This window comes from Amphiprion ocellaris, chromosome 8 (genome assembly GCF_022539595.1).
Source record: "Amphiprion ocellaris isolate individual 3 ecotype Okinawa chromosome 8, ASM2253959v1, whole genome shotgun sequence".
In the NCBI taxonomy this organism is placed as follows: domain Eukaryota; kingdom Metazoa; phylum Chordata; class Actinopteri; family Pomacentridae; genus Amphiprion; species Amphiprion ocellaris.
In genome coordinates, this window is record NC_072773.1 from 34,597,033 (window position 1) to 34,617,510 (window position 20,478).

General features: G+C 39.1%; 1 protein-coding gene across 2 annotated transcripts in view; it reads left to right on the forward strand.

Annotated features, from left to right (window-relative positions):
* The window catches only part of cntn3a.1 (contactin 3a, tandem duplicate 1), a 96,578-nt gene extending 77,319 nt beyond the window's left edge, over window positions 1-19,259 (forward strand). For both annotated transcript variants that reach the window (XM_035946682.2, XM_023266948.3), the window contains exons 14-23: window positions 2,787-2,904; window positions 6,459-6,617; window positions 6,829-6,978; window positions 8,435-8,505; window positions 9,025-9,259; window positions 11,020-11,135; window positions 11,390-11,576; window positions 13,577-13,689; window positions 15,943-16,111; window positions 17,755-19,259. In XM_035946682.2, the coding sequence (XP_035802575.2) occupies window positions 2,787-2,904; window positions 6,459-6,617; window positions 6,829-6,978; window positions 8,435-8,505; window positions 9,025-9,259; window positions 11,020-11,135; window positions 11,390-11,576; window positions 13,577-13,689; window positions 15,943-16,111; window positions 17,755-17,846 (1,410 nt within the window). In that variant the 3' untranslated portion in view covers window positions 17,847-19,259. The remainder of the gene's footprint in view (window positions 1-2,786; window positions 2,905-6,458; window positions 6,618-6,828; window positions 6,979-8,434; window positions 8,506-9,024; window positions 9,260-11,019; window positions 11,136-11,389; window positions 11,577-13,576; window positions 13,690-15,942; window positions 16,112-17,754) is intronic.
* Window positions 19,260-20,478: the final 1,219 nt, after the last annotated feature.

Below are 20,478 nucleotides of genomic sequence, written 5' to 3' on the forward strand. Positions count from 1 at the left end.
AACCAATAGAATAATAATTTTCTAATCTGTGTTCTATCAGCTACACTACCAGCATGTAAATGGATTTTACAGCAAATCAGGACCAAACATAAAAGCATTTTTATGAGATTTCTGCATCACTAACTCAATACATGCCGGCTCCCCATGGCAACGTGATGCATACAGTGTGCCATACTGTAACTACTCAACTTTATTCAGTAATGTTAGCAACGTAGAGCTCAACAGGTTCACAGATCAAACATATTCCCTAATGATTTGTTTGAAAGGAGACGCTTCTTAGAGACGATTTAAATCCCAAAGTCTGGACCAGGTTAGCTCTGCAGCATCAGTTACCATGGTGATCTAGTTGGCTAAAAAGGAGAAACCTTCGTGACACTTAAAAACTCCGACTGTAAGCTAAACATGAGTTTTTTAAGTGACCTTTGAACTCATCATTATTGCAGAATATTATCTGAACCACTGTAAAAATCCCTGAAATACTTCAATATTCTCTTGAAAACTTGTTTCCATCTGAAGGTGGTGCTTTTGATTTGATAAAAGCTTCCAGCATCTAAAAAACGAGCTCAAAGCAATGCAATGTGTGAATAGTTTCACTCTTTATAATAGTCTTTCTCTACTTGCTTTCTATTACAGATGACATTGTATGCAGTATCTATAGCTGTTTAAATGATTCATAAGGAAACTGTTTGAGCTCCAGTCCAATTTCATTTCATATTTTAGCATATTTACATGTCATTTCCCTCGTGCTTCATTTCAGCGAGGTTTGATTCATTTTTTCTTGACTCAGTAGGAGGATGCTCTATTTGCCTGTTCTTAATAACATCTCTTCCGTTGACAGAAGCAGGAAACAAGGAAGTGGTGATGCAGCGCGCGGCAGCCATGCGTTCCATTAGATCATCATCTTTTAATTGGGAAAAGCAATTATGAGGTCTCGGCCTTTGTATCACCTCTTGTGTTGTTTTTTTCTCAATTTTTTTGGCATGATCGTTGACATGAAGAGCTTTATAATCCTGTGTAAATGTATTCCTTCACATGGCACGCTGTGGTTTGAGAAACTAGCGAAATGTTAATTGTGAATAGTCAGATTATTAAAATTTCTCTAATTTATTTGACAACAGCACTACTTTGTCAACATATCTACTTTTTCTTTCTTGACATTGCTTGCTTTTTGCTTGTCGAGAGAGTCTGCTGGGAATTCAAGAAAAGTGAAGCTCAAACAAGCGATAAGCAGTGAGTCATTAGTTTATACATAAAGTGTAGGCGTCGCCAATGTCGCTGCTGTATAGTCCAAGTTCTGCTCCTTTAAACATACAAATGTTTGATTTCTACTTTTGACACTCTCAGTGACAGACCAAACACACTTTGTCAGTCCAGCACAGAGTAAACTGAAGAGTGTCAGTTTTATGCAGCTGCGTTATTGTAAAAGTGCGTGTTAATACTGTAAAGTTGTAATGTTCTATCTTGAGTAAACTGCAGCGACAAGTTCCTTTAGAAAACATATAGAAAAGACAGAACAAACTGATTCGGTTGGATTTGTAATTACGAGCAGGTAATAGTTTTAAAGTCACTATAGAAATGACAAACGGCAGCATTATTTACATCTGCTGGTTGCAAATAAACCGTATTTTAAAATGTGCTGCACAACAGAAAAAGTGCACGACAGCAGCAGCGATATGTACACAACCTCACTGTCAGCATGACGCTCATGTTTTTTTAACTTTATAACATTTTGCAGCTGCAAGTAGTGACTCCTTGCATTTTTTGTAGAGCTAATTGTTTTTGTAGTGAGGGCTGATAAAATTGCAGGACACGCAAATGCAAATGTTTAACTAAAAGACATTTTAATGATAGAAAAAAACTGAAATGTACTTTCAGACTAAAAGCTATTGGGCAAGAATGAATATCTGATGTCTTATATACAGCAGGATTATGTCGCTTAAGGTGAAAGAGACTTGACAGATGTGCTGGTAAACCCCATTATTTTCATCTCAGTGTTGAAAACGATCAAAAAGAGAATATGCCTGTACATTTTTATGTAGTCGGCTGTATCATAAAGCAACCACGCTGCCCTGGCAGATGCAGCATTGTCACGGCAGAAAATGACATTTAGCTTTTCTTCTGTGTCTAAAAGGCAGACAGTGGATGATTATAATGTCTTGCAAGACTTCTTACTGTCTTTCTTCATTTCACAAACAAGCTCGGAGGGTATAAAATTTGCCTAAGTGAGAGATCCGTGACCCATTCTGTCTTCACTTATATTATGTTAATGATGGAGGGGCGAATGACTTGGAGCAACTGAATTTTTATCTCCATAAAATGTCCCTGATTATACATCAAAGTAGTTATCGACTCTCATCCTGTTTCACAATTCCGCACTTTCACAGATAAGGCATCGACTTAACATTAGTTCGAACTTTAAAGTTCAGAGCTAATAATGCGCTTGGCATTGAATGGTTGTCTGTAGAGTAAATGGAATCAGGCCGAATAAAAGGGCTGGAGCTGAAAGAAGCTTTTTAATTCTACACAAAGACCTGTTCTCATAAATGATCATGAAAAGCAGCACTCAGTCATTTCCCGCGTCCCTGGACTTGTGCTGTACCTTTTCCTTTCGTAATGTAATAAACTGGATACCAAAAGGAGAAATCACTGTGACATTGCACTTGTTCTTGCAGTTCTTTCGCCGCATTTGCTAACCTAAAAACCCTGAAATTTTACTCTTTTTTTTTTTTTTAACTTCTTGGATTCTTTTTGTTTTCTTTTTCTTTCTGTGACTTCTGTACCAACAGCGATCGGATGGTGACATCATGATCCGCAACATCCAGCTGAGGCATGCTGGGAAATATACCTGTGCAGTTCAGACCAAGGTGGACAGTGTTTCTATTGCCACTGATGTGGTCGTCAGAGGTAAGGATCCACGTTTGGAAACACAATCAAACCCTTAGTTTTATTTGCAAATTATTATTTATGTGAGTTACGTGAAGATCGGCATATGTTTGTCTGTCTGTGTGCAACATCACTCAAAAACGGATTTGGAGGAAATTTTCAGGGAATGTCAGAAATGACACAAGGACCTGGATCCACGGATTTGAGAAGGATTTCTGTATCATTGGGAGATAGCGGCACGGCATCACTGTAACTATGACAACAAATGAACACTACATCAGCTACCAGCTGACGATCACATGATTGCGATCCTACTACTGCAATCCTACTACAAATCCGCCACTGTGAACTTATCGGGACTTTTCAATCAGAAATCGTATGCTATATATTTAGGTCACATGATTCGGTATCCGTACATAACGTACACATGCATAACACACGTCTGTGCTCAACGCAAGCTCATTTTTTATTAAAGATCTCATCCATCGAAATGATGTGACGACTGAGAAGTCAAGACAAGTTTCTAAATCTTGATTCATGTGCCAGATATTGCTCAGAATAAACAAATGACATATGAAATGCAGTGCTTAAAGGTAGAACAATAAGATACAAATATGTTACATTACTGAAATAAAATAAGTAACTGAAAGGTAATATCACACATAATAAAGAAATAGTGCCCATTACACTGACAATGTTGTACGTGGTAGTGAAATACTGCACATGTAATTAAAACGTTGCAAGCGAAAATTAAATGTTACACATGATAATGAAGTATTACACCTGAGAAATGAAAATATGAAATATTGCACGCTACATATTGCACATGAAATAAAATGTTACACATGGCAGGGAAAATGATCCAAACTACTAAGAAAAGTAGTATTGCAAATAATATTAATGTTTAAATGTGTCCAACTTGATAGTAAATGATTATTTTGGAGACAACCTGACTTTATTTCCTCTAGGATCCCTCCATTGTATACACAACATCCAGTTTTTAATGAACACAACATGCAGTTCACTTCAGATTGTATTTTTTCACCAGTTTTTATGAAGACTCAGTTGAGACTTTTTAAATTTTTTCCGATACAAATTCTGTTTTATTTGATTCCAGTACATAGTTAAATTATTATTCCTTTTTGTTGGCTACCAAACTTACAGATACATGTATGAGGGCTATAAATGGGAAAAGGAAACAATTTAATGTGAAAAATGAAGCAGACTAGACAATAAAAGCTCCTTAAACAATGAGCTTTTATTTCACCCTAATTCAGACTCGTTTAGATTTTTCCAGTGCAAATCGTGTTTTATTTGTTTCATTCAGGTACATGGTCAAAGCACTGGAGCTTATTGTTGGCCACTTAACTGATAGATAAATGAATGAGGGTTTAAATGATATTAGGGAAACAATTGAAAGTAAAATTTGTAACAATTTTCTGTATGTTTCCCACCCGTTTACCATATAAATCTGAATATATATGTAGCTACTGCACATATTTTTTCACAGATGCAGACACCCCTATGAGGAGGTTTTGACCATACTTTAGCTGACAGTTTCTATTCAAGGTCTACATTTTGCATTTCCTCCAACACCTTTTGCACTCCCTGTGACCCACAGAGAAAGTCTGGGCTGTATTATGATATAGTAATATGTATTATAGTGACCTGCCACAGCCCACTGCTTGTGACTATGGAGAGTGTGCACCCTCCTCATCTGTGGCTTCACAAGTCTGCACCACTGCATGTAGAAAGAGAGCTGGAGCTGGTTCACCTGCCCTCTCACTCACTCACTCACTCACTCACTCACTCACTCACTCACTCACTGCTGAGCTGCTCTGATTATGACTGCAGCCTTGGGATGACACATCTGTCACTGTGGCCGTGGCTGCAGCCGTTTCTGTGCTCTGGCCGGTAGAATCCCGACTGAGAAGCATTCATTTTTAATGGGTGTAACGCTGATGACATGCAGCAGTCTGTGTTTGGGCAGTGATGGTCTTGCTGGCTGAGCATTGCATTGAAGTTACCCTATTCCTGAACTTCGCATCTGTCACAGAAGCGCTGCACGTTCATAAAGTAACAGCTGGCCTCGTCCACAGCACCGCAGACTGAACAATAACCACATCCAGCCACAGCTTCACCTGCCACAGCCAGGCCGAGCGGCTACAGCTGGGCTCACAACCAGCAGCTGTGGACTGTCGGAGACCGGCTTTTTAAAATGAATAACGAGCGCTAAACGCATCGTGTGAAGTGCCCCATACGGTAATTTCTGTGGCATTTGTGGAATGTTTTCCTGAACTGGCAGTGGGTTGTAACTGGACTGGATTTCCCAAAATTGTTGAAAATGTGGACATCAGAAGTTTCACTGTGAAAATTTTTTTTCCCCCACATTTTCAAACTTTAAACCAGGTCAGTTTTGACCTGCAGGACGACACGAGGGTATACACGACGGCACACATCAGTATGTCAACAAAACTAAGAATCCTCAGATGCTACATCTGGTCAGTCTTGCTATATGGATGCAAAATGTGGACAATATCAAACAACATGCAGAAGAGACTCCAGGTAACGGAAGTGTGGCTCCTATGAAGAATTCTAAAGATATTGTGGGTAGAAAGAGTAACCAATGAAGGGATGATTACGAGAGCAAATATGAAAAGAACAGTGGTGGCAACCATCAAATGGAGAAAAATTAAATTCATAGGACATGTGATGAGGAGGAATAGCATAGAGAATCTTGCAATAACAGGCAAAATAGAAGGGAAGAAAGCAAGAGGACGCCGGAAAATGACATGTACTGACAACATCAAGGACTGGACAAATACATCGAAGGCCAACACTGTACTACATGCAACGTATGACAGAGAAAAGTGGAAAGGCACCGTCATCAACATGATTAGGCACGACACCTAAGAAGAAGAAGAATGGTTTGATTATACACAATATAGATCCAATGTTAGTGGTGAATATTGATGAATTTCCATTCACAGATGTATAATTCCACAATATTAGCCCACATAAACCCCTGTATGTCGGTGTTTTTTTTGGATTCTCACCTCTTAAAATGAAGCAGCGTGCATTTTTGTGCATGTGTGTTTTTGACAAAATCGAACTTTTCCCTCATATCCTGAAGTCGTTTCATTCCAGTCATCTTTAGACGAGGTAAAGCTATCGAGTCCTTCACAAAAAAACCAACAGAGAAAAAATGAATATAATTTTATTCAGTAGAGCATTTTTTCTGCCTCTTTTGCTCTCCTATTAATCATCTCGTGGAAACTGATTTACCTCGCAAACCTCTGGAGAGATTCTGATCATCAGATTGCAAAAAATATTAAAAGAATGGAGGACCACATTTTCTAGAACAAAATGCAGATTTGTTCTTCATTTGTTTGATGTATCAGCAAAGTTGAGACTGGTTGTAGTTGAGGATTGCTTCAGTAAGTATTAGCAGCTGTTCTCCTAATACTGTCTGTCTGATCAGTGTGTTACATCAGCTCTGAGCGTGGCCCACCCACTCTGTGTCTCCGTTAATCTCAGAACTATTTATCACTCTGTGTGACTAATTATGTTTCCAGGTCCTCCAGGTCCTCCTGTGGACTGTCAGGTGACTGAGATGACGGAGACCACAGCCTCTGTTTCCTGGGGACCGGGCTCAGACAACCACAGCCCCATCCTCGGCTACACCATCCAGGCCAGGACGCCCTTCTCTCTGGGGTGGCAAGCCGTCACCACCGGTAGGCCGGTTTCATCTGACAGTCTGTGTGTAGGTTTTCATAAATGTTAAATTTACTGAGCAGATAAAAAGGACTCAGGGCGGCGACTGGGATCCTGTTTCTGAACACCACACAGAAAGTGACAGTAAATAACACATCACCAGCTTGGCTAACTTTCAGTGGCAGATCTTGCAGGGCTTTGATGAAAGGTTATTTCTGTGATGTCTCTCAGTTCCTGAGCTGCTGGGGGGGAAGCAGCTGTCAGCCACTGTCATTGACTTGAGTCCCTGGGTGGAGTATGAGTTCAGAGTCTTGGCAACCAACAGCATAGGAACAGGAGAGCCCAGCAAACCCTCCAAAAAGGCCCGCACCAAAGAAATGCGTATGTATCAGAACTTCCTTACATCTCCTCCGCTGCCAACGGTGACACAAATGCTTTCTAAATTATGCACATTAAGGGGAGAGAGATCCGACTTCAGGACAGCAATTAGATTCCTTCAAAGAACTTTACTGTAGCGCAGTATTTCAGAGAAATCTCTGCTTCCTCAAGGAGCACAACACATGAATGAACCAGCAACATTATTGATTCCAGGCACCTTTAGTGAGATAGTTTCACCTGCTTGTATGTAGAGAGCGAAAAATAAATCCTCTTTCAGCCGCTGCATAGAAATGCCTATAATAGATGCATTATTTTTGGTTTATAACTCACTCACTTCACATATTTTCTCATTTTTACCCAAGGAAAGTGTGTTAATGTGAGCAGAGTTTTTATACGTACGTGCAAACATATGCGCCTACATTTACATTTATGAGTGAGCAGCCACATACATGCAAGATGCAGTAATACACAATAGAAACAACACATTACACCAGGGGTGTCAAACATGCGGCCCGTGGGCCAAAAACAGCCCTCCGGAGGCTCTAAGCCGGCCCACGGGACAACTGAGTAAATTTGTAAAACTATAAATTTAAAAAAAATTCTAGACCATGACAAGTTGTTTTGTTTTTTGTCAGATTTTTCTTGCTTGTCTCATGTTTTTGTCATTTTGTGTTTCCTTTTTGTCTCACTTGTGTTTTTTGTCTTATTTTTGTCATTTTGTGTTTCATTTTATTCGTTGTTTTATGCATCGTTTTTGTCGTTTTGTGGGTTTTTTTGTCTCGCTTGTGGTGTTTGTCTATTTTTCTGTCATTTTGTTTCTCGCTTTTGTCATTTTTTTGTCTTGTTTCTGTCATTTGCATAATTTTTGGTCGTTTTTGTCGTTTGTTTATTTTTTGTCGCTTTGTGACTTTTTTGGTCTAATTTTTTTGTCTCTTTTTAGTTTTGTTTTGTATCGTTTGTCTCATTTTTTGTCATTTTGTTTCTCGCTTTTGTCGTTGCGTCTCATTTTTGTCATTTTGTGTCTCATTTTTGTCATTTTGTGTCGCATTTTTGTAATAGTTTGTCTTGTTTTTGTTGTTTTGTCTTTGTTTTTTGTTGTTTTGATCATAAAGACTGAATGTGGCCTCTGAACTAAAATGAGTTTGATACCACTGCATTACACTGTCTCACTATAACCAACCCACAGAAATACCCTTTAAATGAGTACAGGGCTGTAATTCACAGCTCCACTAACACCGTAACATGATGGGTTTTGGGAGCACCACTGCAAATATAAAAAAGTTGTATAAAACCTTTTATAGCTTCAGAGAGAGCTGCAAAAAGTTTAAAAAGTTGTAAATTTTAGACATGTTGTAATGGTGAGGAACAGAAGGCACCATATTTTCAGTAAGAATTGCAGACGTCTGAATATACAGACTTTAACATCCCCTGAAACCTGAAACTGTGTTTGATCTGTTAGTTCCGAGAGTGACTCCAGCGAGGGTGAACGGTGGCGGAGGAGGACGTTCAGAGCTGGTTATCACATGGGAGGTGAGCATGTGTTTGTGTTTTCTTTTGTTGTTTGCCTGTCTTTTTAGTGGTTAGAGTTGGTGTGAATCTGTTTTTATTCATATTGAAGTACATAATCAAGAGTGATTTTGATTAAAAAACTCAAATTTCACGTGTTTCTGAAAATTAACAAAACAATCCTGTTCATATTAAGGTTGATATAAAAGACAACCGTAATGAAATATTGATTTTAACATTGATTTTTGCATTGTTTGGATTTCTGGTTTCAATTTTGTAGTTAAAGCATTGGAACATGTTGACAGTAAGTCTGCAGTGCTGTTTGGATATTTCTGTTATATTTCTCCTCAGTATAAAATCACTTATCCAGACAGAATGATAAGTTCATGCGAGGCTTGCACAGACAGAAAACGCCCTCAGCACTGTTTGTCTAAGTGGCCTAATCCGTGCAGAGCTGCATTACTTTTAGGTATTAATATCTGTAAGATCAGTCATGCTCGTCTCTCTTGAGTCATCCCTCTGAGTCATCTCGTACCTCCTCAGCCTGTTCCTGAGGAGCTTCAGAGCGGACCGGGCTTCGGCTATGTGGTGGCTTTCCGCCCACTCGGGGCGCCGGGCTGGATGCAGGCTGCTGTCACGTCGCCAGATGCTTCCAGATACGTCTTCAAGAACGAGAGCATCCCTCCCTTCTCCCCTTACCAAGTCAAAGTCGGGGTTTACAACAACAAGGGAGAAGGACCCTTCAGTCCTGTAACCACCATTTACTCAGCAGAGGAAGGTGTGTGACGCTGCAGATGCAATGAATAGCACTTTCACATTGCCAGCTGTTACATTACAGTGTAGCAATGCATTATCAGATCAGTATTAGTCATTATTGTAATGTCTTCATATTTTAATTCGTAGTTTGAGTAGTTTTTATCACAGGTGAACATGTTGTTTCCTTTATTATGTTTCTCCAGCCATTCCTGAGCAGTTTTTGGGGTTTGTGGTTGGTGCATTGTCCTGCCAGGAAACCCGCTAACATCGATTAGTGGCACTACCATGATGGTGGGGGTGTTCAGTCTGCAGCTATGTTTAAGTGGGTGGTAAATGTCTGAGTATTACTGCTACGAGCCAGCTCTTTACGGTCAGCTGGATGCAACAAAAAAACAGAGGTTATTGCTTGGGTAAAGCAATTTTTTGCTCAGTGACAAAATTAACAGAAAAATGATCATGGAACAGAGAAAAACGGGACTGGTGGATGATGATCAAAGAATCAAATACAACCAAACGAAGGCTAACAGAGTCATCAAACCAGCTAACCAAAAACACCACAACTAGCTCCTTTAATTCCAGTTTTATTTAGTATTATAATGCAAAATCATTGCAACACCTTAAGAATTTGAGGAACATTGCTTTCTGTTTCTACATAAAACTAAACCTCATGTCAAAATCTTACTAGTTTAGGTTATTTTACATGACCAATATCTGTATTTGTGTTTATTTCTGAGCTCTTCTTACTAGCTTGAAGGATTGAGATGGGAAAAAAGTGGCTTTTATATACCAATTGAGGATTTAAAAGCATATTTTACCATGAGGTTAGTGGAAATTTTGGGTTGTTTTCCTCCAATACCAATATCAGCTGCATTATGTGCAGCACTAACAGACTGATCTAAACACGGACGTAACAACAACACAAAAAATCATGAACCTAACATCTCTAATATTATTTTATGGCATTTTAATATGAGCTAGAAGCAGAATCCACCAGTTTAAGCAATCTCCATGCAGAAACTCTAGTACTGAGTAAACATGCAGTATGTAGGAACATTAAACTCACATTTTTTATGTCTTTTGCAACAATTATAGGTTAAATAAGCAGTTTCTAATATTTTTTGAATTTGATTTGATTTGTGGGATTCTTTTCAGCCTGACCCTCACTTTGAGTCTCACTGATCTTCTGCACCAATCAAACCACGCCCACACAGTCCTGAAGACTCAATAAATTATAGCGAAGGAGCATTTTTCATGCACTTTAGCCCAAGTTGTTGCACATTTAACCATGGATATTTAAAGAGATGTGAGACTTGAGCGCAAGTTTTCGTAGGCTGTAATATCATGTTTAATCAATAAGCTGATGCCTTGTAGCAGGCAGCGGTGGTGGAAATCAGGAAAGCTCCACCGCAAAAGCTGCAAGATGATTAAATTATTACACTAAAGATCATTTAGCGTTTAGCAGAAAGTGTTTTCCTGCGTGTGATGATCCATCAAAAGAAAATGAAGAAGAGCAATTCCATTATTAACATACGAACAGCTAACAGAGATTTGTTAAATGCATTTGTGCTACAGACAGACCCCACCAAATTAAGTTCTTATATCACACTTTTGAGTCGCACAGTTTCCAACTGAAACTCCACCTCATGCTCACTCCGTCTCTCACTCTGCTGCGCATCGACTGGATGGAGCTGCAGCATGTTCAGACAGACAGTCAGACAGCAGACGTGGGTGTAGTGAATCCATGTCTTCTTCCCCCTCCTGACCAGCCTGTGTGCCTTTCAGAGCCCAGCAGAGCTCCGGGGAGGCTGAGGGCGAGGAGTGTATCAGCATACGAGGTAGAGGTCACCTGGAAGCCGCTGGCCTGGAGTAACAACCGCAGACGCATCCTGGGCTACGAGGTCAAACCAACACATGCCCACACAAGAGGACTTGTACAAACATAGTGGCTAGAAGCTTGTGGCATTATATGTTTTTTTTTCTTCATTAGATAAAAATGTGATGACCTTCTTGTATTAGAGTCTATATGATTATTCGTTACTAAGCTGCAGTATAGAAGGCCCCTCTGGGTTTTATGCACACAATTGTATACAGTTGGGAGCAGCAAATTAGATGCAAACTAATAAAGTGTAGCCTGTGTTTTCTTGTGTTTTAGTTGCAGTACTGGGGTGAGAAGGAAAAGCAGGCTGCAGCCAGCGTGATCAGGACGGTGGGGAATAAAACTTCAGTTCTCATCAGGGATCTGGAGGGCAGCAGTACCTATTTGGTGTCCCTGCGGGCCTATAACAGCGCTGGAGTGGGTCCACAGAGCAGCATAGTCAATGTCACAACCAAGAAACCACGTAAGGACTCTGCTTAAAAGATACTGCTGGCAAAGGACAGTGTCCTTTTGTGTCTTCTTGTCCTTGTTTTTTTTGCTTTTTCCTCTGGCGACAGGTGCACATTCAGTATATATGTTTCACCAATAATGAAAGTAGGAACCATTCAGTGCATAAAATGCACCATGTGCAGCTTTTTAGTGTATTTTTTGCACTGAATGCTTACATTAGGTGTTTCTCTCCCTTTACAAATCCGTTGTCTAATTTTGAAATCACCGTCTGTTTTCGTCTTCCCTCTTTTTGCTTTGTTTTCTGGCATGTCGCCGACGAACACAGCATGAAGCCATCTCATATTACGCTCATTTCATTTCATAGACAAGGCCAATTTTTTATGTAAATGCCAGTTTAATTTACCGCCACGCTGGCTGATTGGACATGGAGGTCTCCTTGGCGATGGATCCCCCTAATAACATTATAACCTCTCATCCAGCCCCTCTTCTCATTTCTCAGCCTGCTTTCCTTCCCTCCTCTCCTCACATCTGAGCCCGTCCTAGTTGAGATGAAACAGAAGAGGCATCAAGGAGACATGAAGAGAGAGGAAGCGACAGTCGTTAACAAAGTCTTTGCTTCAGAGCGTCATTTTAAAGCAACATCAGTTAAATATGACGTGTAGCACAGCTGTTCTATATGTCCTTTGTTTTGTTACAGCCTGCCTCTGGATTTTATGTTTTCTGTCAGATGAGCACAGAACTTACAGTATATATTTACTTTTAATACACTTCACAATCTGGTATAATGTGACAAGAAGATACAGACATCTTTTTTTTACCTGTACCCTGAAATTTAAAAGCAGCAGATGATGAAATGTAAACGAAGTTACAAATCAAGGCCAGAGTCTCTGACTTTTGATGCCCAGTGAACATGTTGTGTTCTTTATTATGTTCCTCCAGCCATTTCTGAGCAGTTTTGGGTGTTGTGGTTGGCGCATTGTCCTACTAGGAAACCCACTAACATCAATTAGTGGGACTACCATGATGGTGGGATGTGTTCAGTCTGCAGCTATGATTAAGAGGGTGGTATATGTCTGAGTGTTATTGGTACAACCCAGCTATCTAGGGTCCGCTGGGTGCAAGAAAAAAAAGCAAAAGTTATTATTGGTTGGGTAAAGCAACTTATTGCTCAGTGACAAAATTAACCCTCTTGTTGTCCTCATTTATGAGCACCAAAAAATATTGTTTCCTTGTCTGAAAAAAATCCAAAAATTCAGCAAAAATTCCCCAAATTTCTGAAACTTTGCAAAACCTTCAGGAAGAAAATTCCAATAATTCCTTAAAAGTTTCCCTTAAAAGTTTTATTTAAAAAAAAAAAAAAAAAAAAAAATCCCCCAAATTTGGCAAGAAAATTCTTATAAATATATTCAAAAAATGAGTAAAAATCTTCCAAAAAAATCCTAAAAATATCTAAAGTGGTTACATATATATCAGTAAAACTTCTGATATTTTCTTTAAGAACATTCACATAAAAATCAACCAAAATCCAGCGAAATTCGCTGGATTTTGGTTGAATTTTTTGTGAATGTTCTTAAGAAACATTTTTAACATTTTTTTCCACCAAAAAATGTTCAAAGATTTCCCAAAAATGTTGAAAACGTGGACATCAGAAGTTTCACTGTGAAAATATATTTTTTCCCACATTTTCAAACTTTAAAACGGGTCAATTTGACCCGTAGGATGACGGAGCCAATGATGGTAAATAGCTTTAAGCTATAGACAGGTGTGTAGCATTTTCTACTCAATGGGTTAGTGGTATATATATATATCTCTATTAGAGTTAAATTATAATGCACATTCCTCCATTTCATTTCATTCCTCCCACACACGTATTCCTGGAGTCACTGCTCACTCCTACCAGTGGGATGATAAATTGATAATGAGAAATCTCCTTCATGCTGGGTTGGGTCTGGACTGTTTATTGATTGGACGGCTTGTTGTTGTTTTTTTTTTCTTCCTCCTCTCGTCCTTCAGCACCTAGTCAAGCTCCGGTCAAAATCATGTGGAACACTTCCAACTCCAAGGTCATCCTGAGGTGGGACCAAGTGCACGCCTTGGAGAACGAGTCCGAAGTCACAGGATACAAGGTAAGAAGTGGAGAAGTTTAGAGACTGAGCCTGAACGGGAGTCACTGCGATCCTGACGACTGACTGGTTTTATAGATTGTAACATAACACAGACTGACAGATTGTCACTTGGTCCATTTACTCCATATGAGCGCCCCATTTTTTTCTGTTTTTCTTTCTTGCCGGTTTTGACTGCACTCGTGTTTATGAGCACTGATTTTTGCTGATAAACTTCTCACAGCGTTATTAATGCATGAAGCTGTATTTCATGCTGACATTGTGGTGATGTAATGTGTTGCACACAACGAGCCTTCGTTTCTTCGAGTAGCTATCCCTTGATAACCCTACAACATTTTAGTTTTAGAAAACAACTAAACTTTTCTGAGAAGCAGTTATTGCACCATCAGATTTAACACAAGTGCTTTCTGTTGAAATTCACTCAGGACACACATCTGAATAAAGAAACACTCAATTAAATAACTTCCCTTTCAGACAAACCATTTTCCAGGAGGTTCACATACTAATAAACAACAATATTTGTGTGATTTTGAATATAGATTATTTATATGTGTGAATGACAAGATAATCTAAGTCATGTTTATGAACAAGCTGATTTCACTAGTAAACTTCTAAGCCAGAGGTGTCAAACTCATCTTAGTTCAGGTTCCACGTTCAGCCCAATTTGATCTCAAGTGGGTCGAACCAGTAAAATCACAGCATAATAACCTATAAATCACCACAACTCCAAATTTTTCCTTTGTTTTAGTGCAAAAAAATACTGTATCTGGAACTGAATTATATAGTATTTTACTTTATGATCAAAATGACAAGTCAGACAAAAAACAACACAAAATATTACAAAAACGAGACACAGAACGACAAAAGCGAGAGACAAAATGGCAAAAAAGGGACAAATGACATGAAACAAAATAAAAAAGAGACAAAAAATTAGACCAGAAAGTTAGAAAGTGACAAAAAATGGACAAACAAAAATTAGACAAAAAATTACAAAAGCGAGACTCAAAATGACAAAAAACAGACAAACAACACAGGCGAGATAAAAAAAAACAGAAAACGACAAAAACAAAACACAAAACAATAAAACAAAATACAAGATGACAAATATAAGACAAGAAACACAAGCAAGACAAAAAGGGAACACAAAATGAAAAAAATGAGACAAACAACATGAAACAAAACAAAAAAGGGACAAAAAACTTGACAAAAAATTTACAAAGTGACAAAAAAATGGACAAACGGCAAAAACGAGAAAAAAATGACAAAAACATGAGACAAACGTCTAAAGTCAAACAAAAAAGACAAAAAACAACAAAAGCAAGACAAAATTTTGCAAAAATGAGACACAAAATGACAAATGAACAATCTAGTATTTTACTTTCTGATCCAAACAACTTGTCATGATCTAGAAATTATTTTAAATTTATAGTTTTACTAATTTACAATTTACAGTTAATGTCCTCTCTGTAATTTTTGCACTTTACAAAGTTGTCCCATGGGCCCGATTGGACCCTCTGAAGGGCCGGTTTTGGCCCGCGGGCCACATGTTTGACACCCCTGATCTAAGTCATGTTTATGAACACACTGATTTCACTAATAAACTTAAAAGCTGTATTTCACACTGATATTGTGGAGCTATAGTGTGTAGCAGACAAAAAGCCTTCTTTCCTTAAAGCAGCTATCCCTTGATAACCCTGATTATCACAGTATGTAAATTTTAGCCACACAAAAACAAAACATTCCGATTGTTGCTCAGGGGGAGTCGCTGCACCATCTGATTTATGGTCATCTTCCCAGATTGTGACATTTGACTTGCCATTGCAGCAGCAAATGCATAATACATATTTTACTGATTATTTTAGCGACTACATTTCAGTTCGTTATCAATCCTTCTGAAGTGCCATTTGGCTCATATATCTGGGAAAAAAAGGACATTAATTTGCAGCCTCCTACACTGGGTCTTAGTCACCTACAGTCGCTGCACATTATTCCCACTACATTGAAAGGGTCTGCTGAAATTTGAGTGCAGCGTTAGTTCAAAGGGAAAGATGCTTCCTCAGACCAAGCTGCAGCACAAGAGTCAGGGTTGATGAATCTCCACTGCACCCTCTCCTCCAGATTTTTGAAGATTCATGCTTGTTGCTCCCAGAGACGACTCATTCCGTCTCATGGAGCCGAGTTAGATTCTCTTGTCAGTGTCTCACATGATGCATCGTGTTCGCACCCTTATCTTCTCCTGCGCTCTGTTTCCTGCAGGTGATGTACAGCCAGGACAAACACAGCCGGCCCAACGTGGTGGAGACCAACAACACCTCCTTGGAGTTGTCGCTGCCGGTCAACCAGGGCTACGTGATCCAGATTAAACCCTTCAGTGAGGGAGGAGAAGGCATCAGCAGCCGCCAGATCACCATCCCCAAGATAGCAGGTAGAGTAGCCCTGATAGGTGGAACGTGACAATGATATATAGACTCAGCTGAGCGTAATCTACCTGCACATGTGCATATGTTGGGAAATCATTTGCGTCCCTTTTACCTTTAAATTGTCTTGTTGACGCCTCTTTAAGCGGATTTCTTTTAACTTCTTTAGTTTCCCAGAACTCTCGGTGGAAGACTGTGAAAGTATTGCTTTTAATCAAGACTTGTCAGTGTGAAAATATACTCTGCTACTCTAAGCACAACACATTCTACAGCTGCATTAAATAGATAAATTGTCATCTCAGACTCCTCTATGAGGTATTTTCTCCCTATAAGACATTTTCTTTCCTTTTGCAGCGGCTTTAAAATATAGTCTCTTATCCACAGATGGGGAAATATATATAATCAAATAACAAAATAGTCTCCGACATGCACCGAATATTGCCAGAAGCTGGTTGTTTGACAGTGGATGCTGTGCCCGCCTCACTAGTGTGGCTCTGTGAGATTCAGGTTTCCCCCACAGCTGATGTGTTGCACTAGTGCCACCTAGTGATGAATGTTTGTACTCACACCACCACCAGCAGCAACTCTTTGTGACTGAATGCACTTTCAACTGAGTTCCTAGGTTTCTGTGCTGTGATAGTTTATGTCAGGGGTGTCAAACATACGTCTCATGGGCCAAAACCGGCCCTCCAGAGGGTCCAATCCGGCCCCGGGACGACTTTGTAAAGTGTAAAAATTACACAGAAGACATGAACTGCAGATTATAAATTTGTAAAACTATAAATTTAAAAATATTTTCTAGACCATGACAAGTTGTCTTGATCATAAAGTAAAATATTACATTGTTCATTGTACTTTTGTCATTTTGTGTCTCGTTTTTGTAATATTTGGTCCTGTTTTTGTTGGTTTTTGTCATTTTCTTGTCTGGCTTTTGTCGTTTGTCTCATGTTTTTATGATTTGTTTTTCATTTTTGTCGTTTCGTGTTTCCTTTTTGTCTAATTTGTGTTTTTTTTTTCTTGTTTTTGTCATTTTATGTTTTGCTTTATTCGTTGTTTTGTGTTGTGTCGTTTTGTGTTTTTTCTGTCTCGCTTATGTTTTGTCTCATTTTGTTTCTCACTTTTGTCATTTTGTGTCTCATTTTTGTAATATTTTGTCTTGTTTTTGTTGTATTTTGTCTTTTTTTGTCTGACTTCTGTCCTTTTGATCATAAAGTAAAACACTACATTGTTCAGTTCCAGATTGCTAAATGTTGTGTTCCTTTGTAGACACTCTGTGATCTGGAAGTTGTAATGTGGAAATGAAAAACTGAGGCTGAATGTTGTTGAAGTTGAACTTATTTTTCTTCAGAAATTTCAGATTGTTCATGATATTTTGTTTTAAAAAAAAAAAAAGGCAAAAACTCCTCAGATGTGAACATTTTTGCACTAAAACAAAGGAAAAATGTGGAATTGTTGTTATTTCTAGGTTATTATGCTGTGATTTTACTGGTCTGGCCCACTTCAGATTAAATTGGGCCGAATGTGTTCTCTGAACTAAGATGAGTTTGACACCCCTGGTTAATGTAAAACAGATTTCTCATACATTGCCAGACCACCTGAGACATTAGGAGCACAAACACTTGTTGTGTTTTGATTTTATTTTCCATTTCAGGCGCCATAGCCACAGGAGTAGCCCCGGAGTCCTTGGCGTTCCCGTTGGTCAACCTTGCAGCTGTAATCCTCACAACCGGAACGGTGCTATGACAAACATGTGCAGGAACCGGGCGCTGCAGCTGCTTTTTAGGAGGGAAAAACAGCAGGTCAAAGACAACCGGAGGCTGATAGCAGCATTTCCACCTGCTCCCCCTTCCCCACCCTACTGTGTCTTTCCTCTTCTTTCTACAAAGATCTCTTTGTGAGGAAGACTCTTTTCCTCTACCTTCCTTAAAGTAGTGTCTGAAAGGAGCTGTCTCTTTCAGAAGTTGCTTTTATGGAGCTGAAAGGACACCATGACTCGACTGTAGTCTCTTTGAAGGTGTTTTTTTTCTTCCTCTTCTCCTTCCTAACCAATGGATATTCTCATAAGGTTTTTGCCTCGGAGGCCACAGTAGAATGTGCTCATGTTTTTCTCGGTGGGACCTCGCAGGTTCCCTTAAACGGATTTGTATGTACCACCGGACTTTTCTTGGATGATGGGATTTAAACATACATGGGAGCGGAGGAGACCTAAACCCATTTGCTAAGCGCATATTTATGTGATTGAAGTCATATTTGAGCTTGATTTAAGGGGATTAAGGGGACGCTTTGGAGTGTCTTTGGGAAAAGCTCCTGCACTGTCTGAGAAGGAAAACCAACTGTTACTCAACCCTGTCAAAAAAGAAACAAAATAAAGAGGAAAAAAAACAACAACAGGGACCTAAGGCCTCATTGCTTCTTGACAACCACAGTTTGAGACCTTTATATCTTTGCCTGGATTTTATTCGCGCTTTTACGTTCCATCATCCAAACCTCTGAGTTGCCATGAAACTGGACTGGAACCAAAGGGGCCAAAAAGGTTCAACTCCGCCTGTTGTGTCATTGTGAGATAATTCAGCGTGTATCCCCTCCATCATGGCTTCCATTGTAAACAGCAAACTTGTGTTTTATTAATTGATGTCTTGCCTTCCTCCTTTATCCATGGTAGGTGTGTAACGAAGGCACGCTGAGCAGTGTGAGTTGTTGTACACTGTATGTATGAAAATCCTCAGGTCCCAAATGAGCCTTAAGTCTTATGATTATGATCCATGTTGTTATTATTCCAGAGAGCTTTTATTTATTTCCCTCCTTGGTTTATCCGCATTGTATTTTGGCTCACTCATGCTATAATTTATGAATAACTGACCTAACTGTTATGCTACGTTGAGATTGTTTCACTTCTTGATCATTTTTAGATCATATTTTTTGGGCATTTTGGGCTCAGAAAAAAACAGGCCTTTTCTCTTATGTCCTTCCTGATGAGCGTTGTAATACGATAAGTGGCAGTGATTACTGACTTTTCTAACATAGCTTACTACAAAGTAGGGACGGTTTGTTACCGCCAGCTGCTGTTTGGCATGACGATCGGTCGGTGTATGTACCTTGCTTAGGGTGTCTGAATGGATCAACCTGCTTTTAATAAACATAATGCCATTTTCCTCATTTCTTTCTTTGATGTTGGAAGGAGGCCCAAAGTTTATGTGCTTCAAGTCTAAGTGCTGCTTCTTCATGGAGCCGTGGAGTTTCAAGTAGAGCTTTTTCAAAGGCGTGGGTGGTAATTTTCACTTTTCTAGAAGAGGTTTTTGAAACTTCAGTGTGACAAAAAGCAAAGTTTTCTCCACCTACAGGTCACATGTTAATGGTTTCCTGAGGGAGGTGGAGTTTGCCCTGGAAAAAAGGTAGAAAGCGGACAGTTTCTACCGTTTACCGAGTGACAAATGAACTTTTGTGCATAAATTTCAATGATTTTATTTAATTTTGCAGATTTTAAGGTCATCTTTAAAGTTCTGTGACAAGAGTGCAGCTGAAAAGACCCTGAAACTTCAATTAAACATGATGCCTTTCATTCGCAGCGTTGTGTAAACCTCAACAACCCACTAAAAAGCAACAGATTTCAGAAAAACAGCTGAATCATCTGCATTTTAGCGTCTGTATTTGAAAAAAAAATCGAAAATATGGCTTCTTTGTTAAAGCAGAAAAAAAACAAACTCTGCAACACTATGCTTAACCAAACAAATGCTGTAGTTTTGTGTCTGAACTGCAAAAAAGGCTGTTTTTGTTCACGACAATAGCTATTTATGTTCAGAAACTGCTGCATGAAGCGCTCTTGTCAGATAATTCCATTTAGTTAAGGATCAGGACTTGGTTTTGCAAATTCGTGTGCAGTCCAACTCCTGTTTCAGAGACAAAAGGCTGCATTTTCTCAGTTTCCTCTATAGATGCTCCTGATCTTAGTTTAAAAACAATCACTATCTGTAAATCCATACCTGTAGGCACCAGGTTTATTACTTCCTTCAGATGTGTTTGGTGCTCTTGCAAAGATTTTCGCACACAAGGAGGAGAGAATTAATGCTGCATTTCCTCAAATTGTCCAATACAATAGTGATGTGCAACACAAAGCGGCCATGCTTCAGAAAGGATGGATTTGTGGTGAAATTTAAAAATATATAGTAAAGAACAGAAACTTGACAGATGATTACACACGTCTGAATAAAACAACACTAGACAAACCATTTTCAAGAGGTTCTGATGCTAATGTGCAGCATTATTTGTGTGATTTTGAATGCAAATGGTGTCTTTTGCACAGCTTAGAAATCTAAATACAGTAACAGGTGAATGTAGAATAATTACTTTTAAGATAAGAACTATTATCTTTCTATTT